General features: G+C 45.5%; 1 protein-coding gene across 1 annotated transcript in view; it reads left to right on the top strand.

The window, feature by feature from the left end:
- triqk (triple QxxK/R motif containing) overlaps nucleotides 1-10914 on the top strand; it is an 80316-nt gene extending 69402 nt beyond the window's left edge. The window contains exon 4 of the mRNA XM_084338557.1: nucleotides 8936-10914. Within this exon, the coding sequence (XP_084194683.1) occupies nucleotides 8936-9043 (108 nt within the window). The 3' untranslated portion in view covers nucleotides 9044-10914. The remainder of the gene's footprint in view (nucleotides 1-8935) is intronic.
- Nucleotides 10915-11222: the final 308 nt, after the last annotated feature.

The following is an 11222-nucleotide window of genomic DNA, read 5'->3' as shown; positions in this document are numbered from 1 at the left end:
CTCTGTCCTCGTCTCCTCCCTCTGTCCCCGTCTCCTGCATCCTTCTTTCTCTCTCTCTGTCCCTCTCTATCTCTTTTTCTCTGTCCTCGTCTCCTCCTCCCTCCCTCCCTCTGTCCCGTCTCCTGCACCCTTCCCCGGGTTTCTACTTAGCCGGCGAGCCCCAGCCCAAGTTGAGCAGGATTGCTCGCAGAATTGGCAGAGGATGTGGGGCTGAGATAATGGCTCTGGGTCCCCCAGCTGTCATTCTGGGAGATGTATGTTTGGGAGCAGAGGGAGCCGACAAATAGGAGAGGAATTGATTATTTTTCCTTTTTTTTTGTTCCCGAAGGAGAGGAAAGTATTACCGGTAAAGTTGTCTCTTGACTTCTCACTTCTCTCACCATCTCTCTTCTTAGCCGTGGGTAGCCGTCTTAGGGGTTGGGTAGCAGTCTTAGGGGGTGGGTAGCCGTCTTAGGGGGTGGATAGCAGTCTTAGGGGGTGGGTAGCCGTCTTAGGTCGTGGATAGCAGTCTTAGGGGGTGGATAGCAGTCTTAGGTCGTGGATAGCAGTCTTAGGGGTGGATAGCAGTCTTAGGGGGTGGGTAGCAGTCTTAGGGGTGGGTAGCAGTCTTAGGGGGTGGATAGCAGTCTTAGGGGGTGGATAGCAGTCTTAGGGGATAGCAGTCTTAGGGGGTGATAGCAGTTTTAGGGGTTGGATAGCAGTCTTAGGGGGTGGATAACAGTCTTAGGGGGTGGATAGCAGTTTTAGGGGGTGGGATAGCAGTCTTAGGGGGTGGATAGCAGTCTTAGGGGGTGGATAGCAGTCTTAGGGGGTGGATAGCAGTTTTAGGGATAGCAGTCTTAGGGGGTTGATAGCAGTTTTAGGGGTTGGATAGCAGTCTTAGGGGGTGGATAGCAGTCTTAGGGGTGGATAGCAGTTTTAGGGGGTGGATAGCAGTCTTAGGGGGTGGATAGCAGTCTTAGGGGGTGGATAACAGTCTTAGGGGGTGGATAGCAGTTTTAGGGGGTGGATAGCAGTTTTAGGGGGTGGATAGCAGTTTTAGGGGGTGGATAGCAGTCTTAGGGGGTGGATAGTAGTTTTAGGCGGTGGATAGCAGTTTTAGGGGTGGATAGCAGTCTTAGGGGGTGGATCAGCAGTTTTAGGCGGTGGATAGCAGTTTTAGGGGGTGGATAGCAGTCTTAGGGGGTGGATAACAGTTTTAGGGGGTGGATAGCAGTCTTAGGGGGTGGATAACAGTTTTAGGGGGTGGATAGCAGTCTTAGGGGGTGGATAGCAGTCTTAGGGGGTGGATAGCAGTTTTAGGGGTGGATAGCAGTCTTAGGGGGTGGATAACAGTTTTAGGGGGTGGATAGTCAAGTCAAGTCAAGAGTTTTAATTGTCACGGCATACAGGTATACAATGAAATGCGGCAATAGCAGTCTTAGGGGGTGGATAGCAGTCTTTAGGGGGTGGATAACATTCTTAGGGGGTGGATAACAGTCTTAGGGGGTGGATAGTAGTCTTAGGGGGTGGATAGTAGTCTTAGGGGGTGGATAGTAGTCTTAGAGGGTGGATAGCAGTCTTAGGGGGTGGATAGTAGTCTTAGAGGGTGGGTAGCCGTCTTAGGGGGTGGATAGTAGTCTTAGAGGGTGGGTAGCAGTCTTAGAGTGCTGAATGGCTGCGTCCTGGTGGAGGAGTAGAAAGAGACGCGTGAGCTGGTCTCTAACACCTGGTGCTCCACAGCTGGTCTCTTAACACACGGTGCTCCACAGCTGGTGAGTTACAGTACAATATACAGTAGAAGGCTGTCAATCGATTAAAATATTGAATCTGATTAATCGCATGATTGTCCAGAGTTAATCATAGTTAATCGTGATTAATCACATATTTTTCCTCTGTTCTAAAATCTACCTTAAATGGATATTTTTCAAGTGTTAATACTCTTATCAACATGAGAGTCAACAGATGCTTGCTTTATGCAGCCATTTAACACAAAAGGATGACCCTCATGCATTGCAAATTTGCATCAAATTCAAAACGGAGTGACGATGTAATGTTATAATATAACAGACCCTCATCTGCACCTTTTGTTTACACTGTTTATTATCCTTGTATCTTTATATTCAGATCTAATTGTATTGCCTATTATTTATGTCTTTCTACTATTACCCTGCTGCCCATACCTGTACCTCCCCTCCGGGATATGACGCCCACATTTCCCTAAGGGGATCAATAAAGGAATATCTTATCTTGGGATATATATATATAGATAAAGAATATACAGAGTGTGTATGTGTGCAGGTATACATACATGCAGATATATTCATATAGATACAGTATATAGTGTGTACAGAGTGGGTGTACAAAGCTAGCACCCTCTTGCTGGCTTTAGTCTTGCCTATTTATTTTATTCTTTCTTCTTTTACTCTTGCTAGTTTTTATGTTCTTTTTAAATGTAGCGCTTGAGATTTGCTCCACAATTATAAAGCGCATTACAAATCAATATAATATTCTTATTATTCTTATTATTCTTATTATTATTCTTATTATTATTATTATTATTATTATTATTATTATTATTATTATTATTATTATTTATTATTATTATTATATGTAAACAGGTATACATGCAGATATATTCATACAGATATAGATACAGTATATATAGCATGTACAATATACAGAGTGGGTATGTATGTGGTATACGGGTCGTATATGAAATGTTTGTGAAATATATCTCTCTCTACCTATATATATATCTTCATTCATTCATGCAGCGATAGACGCGTGTCTGTTAAAATCTTCCCCCGACGTGGCCGTGTTTGACGTGACACGCCTCCGCTGGCCGTTGGCTTTATGGGCCCACTGTTTGAGCGTCAACAGACGGCATGTTTCATGGCTCTTTTCCACGGCAACGCATTATAACAGCAGGTCGTCCTACAAGAGGCTGCCTCTCTCGTTACTATGTGGATACTACCGTGTGTGAATCACACGAGTGCATCTATGTGAGTTTCACGAGAATCCACACGACGTGTGATATAATGTGTTAACATGAAAACAGATGTAAGCACATGTAGCGTTGTGTCTCTCTCTCTCTCTCTCTCTCTCTCTCTCTCTCTCTCTCTCTCTCTCTCTCTCTCTCTCTCTCTCTCTCTCTCTCTCTCTCTCTCTCTCTCTCTCTCTCTCTCTCTCTCTCTCTCTCTCTCTCTCTCTCTCTCTCTCTCTCTCTCTCTCTCTCTCTCACAGCGGTGTTCCGGAAATACATTGGAAACGTGTGATTTACACGTGCGGTTTTCTAACATGTGACTCCCATGTTTTAACATGTTTCCTCCATGTGGGACGCAGTTGTTGGTTTGTTATTTGGTTGGTTGTTATTTGGTCGGACCGGGCGTCCCCTGATCTGAGCTTCACGCCAGATGTCTCCGCAGAGAGAGAGAGAGAGGGAGAGAGAGGGAGAGAGAGGGAGAGAGAGGGATAGAGGGAGAGAGGAGAGAGGGAGAGAGGGAGAGAGAGGGAGAGAGAGAGGAGAGGAGAGAGAGAGAGAGAGGGAGAGGGAGAGGAGAGGGAGAGGGAGAGGGAGAGGGAGAGGAGAGGAGAGAGAGGGAGAGAGAGGGAGAGAGAGGGAGAGAGAGGGAGAGGGAGAGAGGGAGAGAGGAGAGGGAGAGAGGGAGAGAGGGAGAGAGGAGAGAGAGAGAGAGAGAGAGAGAGAGAGAACTTTGCCATCCTGCACATGCCTATTTCTACAGTAGGTACTGTACGACACAGACGGGCTCAGATACAAAATATGCCTTTCTTTGAACACACAAACACACGCACAAACACACACACAGACACACGCATAGACACACGCATAGACAGACACACACGCAAACACACACACACACACAGACACACACGCAAACACACACACACACACGCATGCACGTGACACACACACACAGACCCAGAAGGAGAACAAAAGGCCAGATGAGGGGACATCTGCCGAGCCGTGGCTCGTCGCCAGGCGACAGGGACCTAGCTCCCAGCATGCCGAGCGTGCCACAGCTGTGCGCTGATGATGATGATGCTGCTCTTGGGTTCCATCCAGAGGTCTCCATCACAATGCGAGAGGGAGAGAGGAGAGAGAGGGAAGGAGGGGGAGAGGGGAGAGGGGAGGGGGGGGGGGAGAGAGAGAGAGGAGAGAGGGAGAGGGGGGAGAGAGGGGGGGGGAGCGAGAGGGAGCGAGAGGGAGCGAGAGGGAGCGAGAGAGAGAGAGAGAGAGAGAGAGAGAGAGAGAGAGAGAGAGAGAGATTCTCGACACGACGGTTGTTGTGTTTCGCTGTGAGAGAATGCAAAGAAGAAGGGGGCGGGGGGGGGCAGGGCAATCAAGCCTCTCTGTGATTGGATAGCAGTTCTGTCTTTCCTCTCGGGCAGAATAAAAAAAAAAGTGGCGGGTGCGGTGGGAAGCCCGGCAGTTAATATATGAAAACTAAAAGTGCATGACATTTTAAAGTTTTCCAATTAGGCAGGAGGGGGGGGGGGGGGGGTTAAGCCGCTTGTCGGCTGCTGGGAAGCAGATAAATGCTGAAGCTGATGAACCAACGACGATGATGATGACGAGGCGCTACAGCTTGTACACAGATAGCCGCGCAATGTCGCCGCCGCCGCGCCTTTTAATAGTCCGTAGTATTATTATCCCCTCCCCCGCCCCCCCGCCTTCCCCTCCCCTCATCGGTTTATTAGGGAGGACTTATTATTAGCGCCTCTGTGTTTGTGGCACGAGCCTTATCTCCCGCTCCTTCTCTCTCTCTCTCTCTCTCTCCTTATCTTCACTCTGTTCTTTCATTCTCTCTCTCTCTCTCTTTCTCGTCTCGTCTCGTTGGCTGGTGGATTGTATTTATTTGTTCACTGTTCTATGTGATGTATTTGTTATATGTGATGTATTTGTTATATTGTGATGTCATTGTTCTACGTGATTTGCCCGAATGCTTCAAAGCTTAATAACTTGTTGTGTAGTAAATCTGACCGTTTTCCTTCTCCTACTACTGGCATGATTTGATTTGATTTATTTTGAAAAGCAGTATATAAAAAGAAAACATATTTACAGCAAATCGAGGATGTCACAAGAAAGTCGTGGGACTTATTTCCATTGAAGTCCCCCCCCATACAATTAACAGTTGATACGTTAAAGATACATTACAATACAAAAACATATGAAATATGACATATACCTAGCCTAGGGCTGGGCGATATGGCCTAAAAATAAAATCCCAGATTATTTTTTTTAAATCCGATTTACGATTTTTTTATCTGCTTTTTTCTCTTAAACTAGAAACGCCAAGGAAATCATTCAAATAACCTTTGTTTTTATTTGACACAAAAACATTATCAAACCAAGATGAATTTCCCTATTGGGATTGAAGTGCAAACCTAACTTTCAGCAATCTTCACAATTTTATTTTAATAATAATAATATATATAAGGTTACTCTTGATCAAACAAAGATGAATGTCCCTATTGGGATTAATAAAGTGCAAATCTAACTAATAGTCCAATAACTTGCTTTTTCACCAAACGTCACTTAAAACAAATAAAAGGTGCCTCTTGATCATCAAACAAGAATGAATTTCCCTATTGGTATTAATAAAGTGCAACTCTAACTTTCACCAAACATCACTTTGTGTTAAATAAAAGGTGACTCTTCGTCCTTTCGTCCTAAATCATTAATTCGAATTAATCGATAACATTGATTTATTAATCGCCCAGCCCTACGTTCCCATCACCAGGTGTGCTACAGTACCTGTCCACCAGGTGTGCTACAGTACCTGTCCATCCAGATAGGTTCGGTGTGATGTGCAGAGGTTTGGAACTACCTGCCGTAGCCAAGATGTCTGCCATCAGCCCAACAATACAATGACCTTGACCTTCTTTTGTGGCACTCAAAGTGCCAGAGCGTTACATTGGAAAAACTCTGACAGCAGTTATATCTCTCAGGGCCGCACGCCTGATTAATCTAATCGCAGACATCCTCGCAAATCACACCAGAGCTATCTGGATGGAGAGATAGCACTCGAGGTAAGAGGTTCTGGTGTTTTGGGTGAACTGCTCCTTTAAGCATTTCAGAAAGGGGAGCTTATTATGCGTCGCCCTGGAGCACATACTGTTCAGGGGATTATGCAGATATATATAGATATGATGACAATAATACGTTGGGGATTAAAATTTGATTTGTAGATAAGGCAATAGAATCATATGTCACAAATTAAAATGTCACAGTGTATCCCATGAGAATAACACTCTGTATCATATTAAACTGAATCCCTCATTCAGATCATATAATACCTTTCCCATATCGTCCTCTCTTTTAACCCTTTCACTACCACACTACAGAAGGTTAACCCTTTCACTACCATACTACAGAAGGTTAACCCTTTCACTACCACACTACAGAAGGTTAACCCTTTGACTACCACACTACAGAAGGTTAACCTTTCACTACCACACTACAGAAGGTTAACCCGTTCACTACCACACTACAGAAGGTTAACCCTTTCACTACCACACTACAGAAGGTTAACCCTTTGACTACCACACTACAGAAGGTTAACCTTTCACTACCACACTACATAAGGTTAACCCTTTCACTACCACACTACAGAAGGTTAACCATTTCACTACCACACTACATAAGGTTAACCCTTTCACTACCACACTACAGAATGTTAACCCTTTGACTACCACACTACAGAAGGTTAACCTTTCACTACCACACTACATAAGGTTAACCCTTTCACTACCACACTACACAAGGTTAACCCTTTCACTACCACACTACAGAAGGTTAACCCTTTGACTACCACACTACAGAAGGTTAACCCTTTCACTACCACACTACAGAAGGTTAACCATTTCACTATCACACTACATGAGGTTAACCCTTTCACTACCACACTACAGAAGGTTAACCATTTCACTATCACACTACATGAGGTTAACCCTTTCACTACCACACTACAGAAGGTTAACCATTTCACTACCACACTACATAAGGTTAACCATTTCACTACCACACTACAATACTCACTACATAATGAGTTATCTTGACCAAGAACAACTGGCGCTGCTGAAAGTCCCACGTGGCCGTGATGAAACTCCAGCCGATGCCGGCTGTGATCGTTCCAAAGTCCCCCGCCTCCCCCCGTCCCCGTTCTCTGGTTTGGACACCAGACTACAATTAATTTGACAATTAAGCAATAGAAATTCAAAAATAAGAATCTTGCCATGTCTGATTGATTTGTAGTGCTGTGCACTCGTTCGCCACCTGGTTTAAAGGCCCAGTCTGTGTGTTAGTTCCACCACCGAAGAAGAGAGTAGAGAGACATGAGTTGAGACACAAGCAATAACACTGCATACATTTATTTAAATTCACTGTATTCTGTGGCTGTAAAAGGTATGTTTTACATTGGTAATATTTGGAACTGGAGTATATTTTACACTGTTGTAAAACAGACCTATATTCCAATTGAAAAGAAAGTTCTAAAAATCGTATTTTCCATCTACATGAGATGTTACCTGGTAGCAAAATGTTGTACGTTTGTCATGTTGTTTCGATTAGTATTTTAATAGTTCCCAGTCAATATCGAATATCAATTTTGTGAGTTTTGTCCATCCCTACTAGTTACACGGCAATGATTAATGTACAAAAGCAAATATAACGTAAAAAGCCCTACAATTGTATAGGCGATACATCCAAAGGCCAGTCTCTCCTGTCTCCTGACTTCACAAACAACTCCCACCATTATTGTTTCTAGGTATTGATGTTCAAAAACATCAGACATCTCAAAACCTGAAACGGACTTGTGCGGTTCTTCGGTTGAGCGACAAAATCACTTGCTACGCGCAACTTAATGTGCAAAACACAGAGGGGCACATGCAGAAGCATAATCACAGACAGCTTGAACGTGAACATCAACTTACAAATAGGTTTAATTAGGTAGAAACATTTCCCAGAGAAAGTGTCCATGATAATGGCCTTTTGTGACGAAGCGGTTATTGAGATGAAATCTAGAACCTAGACACAAGCCATGTGCCACAAAAACACTTTAATGATCTGATTCAATCCCATCAGAACATTCTCTCCTGTCTCCTCTACTCTGTGTCCTTCTCAGCCTTCCTACTGTCTCAATAAAGAACCTTCTCTCCTGTGTCTCCTCTACTCTGTCTCCCTCTCAGCCTTCCTACTGTCTCAATAAAGAACCTTCTCTCCTGTGTCTCCTCTACTCTGTCTCCCTCTCAGCCTTCCTACTGTCTCAATAAAGAACCTTCTCTCCTGTGTCTCCTCTACTCTGTCTCCCTCTCAGCCTTCCTACTGTCTCAATAAAGAACCTTCTCTCCTGTGTCTCCTCTACTCTGTCTCCCTCTCAGCCTTCCTACTGTCTCAATAAAGAACCTTCTCTCCTGTGTCTCCTCTACTCTGTCTCCCTCTCAGCCTTCCTACTGTCTCAATAAAGAACCTTCTCTCCTGTGTCTCCTCTACTCTGTCTCCCTCTCAGCCTTCCTACTGTGTCAATAAAGAACCTTCTCTCCTGTGTCTCCTCTACTCTGTCTCCCTCTCAGCCTTCTTACTGTCTCACTAAAGAACCTTCTCTCCTGTGTCTCCTCTACTCTGTCTCCCTCTCAGCCTTCCTACTGTCTCAATAAAGAACCTTCTCTCCTGTGTCTCCTCTACTCTGTCTCCCTCTCAGCCTTCCTACTGTCTCAATAAAGAACCTTCTCTCCTGTGTCTCCTCTACTCTGTCTCCCTCTCAGCCTTCCTACTGTCTCAATACAGAACCTTCTCTCCTGTGTCTCCTCTACTCTGTCTCCCTCTCAGCCTTCCTACTTTCTCAATAAAGAGAAATAAATGATAAAGGGAGAGGACTGCCTGCTAAAACTAAACAAAACACTGATGGATTCTGTTTCCTGTCTCCCCTCCCAGGACGTGTTCCTGGTCGTCGCAGCGCTCCTCTTCTTCGTCTTTGCCGTCTACTCCTTCTTCTACCTCAACCTGAGCACAGAGCTTGACCTGTACGAGGACGATGACTGACGGGTCAACCACGCCACGACCTCTAGGGGCCCCAGAGGTCACGGCATCGCCAAACCAACTGAACCAACTAGAACACACGCATGCACCGCACACATACACACACAGGACCCGGGGACCACGTCTTAATGACCCATCTGTGAAATCCCCAAATGGCGAGGAGTCGCGCTCGGCCGATACACAGACTTTCCTTCTCAAGGAACTGGACTATCTGACACACATTCCGTGACGAGCAACGACGAGCCGCCTCTCCGGGGGAAACGATCACGGTACATCGATCAACTGGACGACGTGTCCGAAAGCCATTTACTGTAGGAGATTCTTACAGTTTTTTTGTAATCTTTTCTCGGAGTGATTTTGAAGTGGTTCAAAGTGTTCTCTTCCCGCACCAGAGGAGCTAGGAACCCTGTTGATACTGGTGTTTTTTTAACCGCGGGACAATACTTAATAAAATGGACCCTGGGCTTGTTTTTTCCTCGCATGGCGGTCCAGGACGTTACAGCCCTACCGGGCGCTCCCTCCACTGAAGGATCCGCCATGCGGTCGGGGGTAGGGATGGGGTCATCCAGAGGCCGTGACTAATGCATTACTCGAGTACCCGCCGTTTTAACTGAACTAGAGTGATTGTCAAGGGTGCTCGATTACATTTATTTTTCTATTCAGTTACCACCAAATCAGTTGCCACCAAATCCGTCCAACAGAAGTGCCCGTTTGTGTGCCCCTGAGACAGAAAGCTCACTTTGAGAGATCATCTCGCTCTGGAATCCCGCGAGGCCTGCGTTTGTTGCAGGAAGCAGTGGAGCGTGGTGGACATCACACACCCGGGAGACGTTTCGTGTCTGAACGATGCAACGACGCGCGCGGACACTGGGGGGCGGTGTTGTGTATATGTGACAGGGCTGAACTCTGCGTGGAAAGCTGAAAAAGTCGGAGACCTTTTTTCTGCCGTAGATCTCGACACAACCTCCTCGAGTGCCGCCATGCTTTCTGTTCACGTTGCTCGTCTGGACAGTTCACAAGGGAGATATTCTTCTTCTATAGAATTCTACCTGTCGGCTAGGGATTGGGCCCTGGTCTGCCCCCTAGTGGACCAGCTTTTCAATCCTCCAGGTACACGCAAAAACAGTCAGGCGAGTGTGTGCGCCAAGCAGCCGCTTGTCTACTCGTACGCACGACTGAAAGCAAGTATGCCGAGACTCTCGAGTCAACTGATGCTCACGGAACTCTGTCGACTACCATAATCGACGAGTTGATTTTAATCGACGAATGTGTCCCGATTGTATTTCACACATGAAGTCAGGACCTCTAAATGCAGTGCTTACCTTACCTCCATTAGCTATGTTCAGCCTGGCTGGGGCTAGTTATGGTCTAGCCATGGTATGTTACGGTTGGGTTTGTTTGTGTCTCCATTAGCTATGTTCAGCCTGGCTGGGGCTAGTTATGGTCTAGCATGGTATGGTATGGTATGGTTGGGTTTGTGTCTCCATTAGCCATGTTCAGCCTGGCTGGGCCTAGCCATGGTATGATACGGTTATGGTTTTTGTCTCCATTGTGTTTCTTGTTAACTCTCCGGTTGCTAGGCAACCTTTCAAAATTCACACCACCACCAACTGTGGGACACAAAGCTACACCATGATGACTCACCGATCCCAGCCGGGTCTGGCCAGGTTGTGAAAGGTTTCCATCTCAGCCGGCGTCCAGCCAGTTCTGGCCAGGTTCTAAAGATAATGGAGACACTCGCTGTGTAACACAGACCCAGACATTATGACTCTCTCACCCCCGTTTATTTGTTCCTTTTTTTTTCTATCTTTTTCTCTCTTCTTGGGTATGTGTGTGTGTGTGTGTGAGGAGGGGGGTTGGGGTTGTGATGTTGTTGTTTGTGTGTGATTATATGTTCAATATATATGTTATGTTATAATTGAAAATAATAAAATATATGCCACAAAAAAAAATCTGCTTATCATTTTTCAGGAAATAACTCATTTGGAACATGAATTTTTTTTTATTAACCCTTTCACTGCGACAATACACAGAAGGTTAACCATTTCACTGCCACACAACAGAAGGTTAACCCTTTACTATCACACACTACCGACTGTAACACGCCGACCTTATGGGAAGTGCTGTCTCCTCCAGAGTGTGTTCGGACGGCCCGCCTGTCTCATGTCGCATCGAAATTTTG

The sequence above is a fragment of the Notolepis coatsorum genome (assembly GCF_963971535.1).
Source record: "Notolepis coatsorum genome assembly, contig: SCAFFOLD_417, whole genome shotgun sequence".
Taxonomy (NCBI): Eukaryota; Metazoa; Chordata; class Actinopteri; order Aulopiformes; family Paralepididae; genus Notolepis; species Notolepis coatsorum.
Note: the sequence above shows the minus strand (reverse complement) of the source record. Positions and strands in the feature narration are given on the sequence as shown.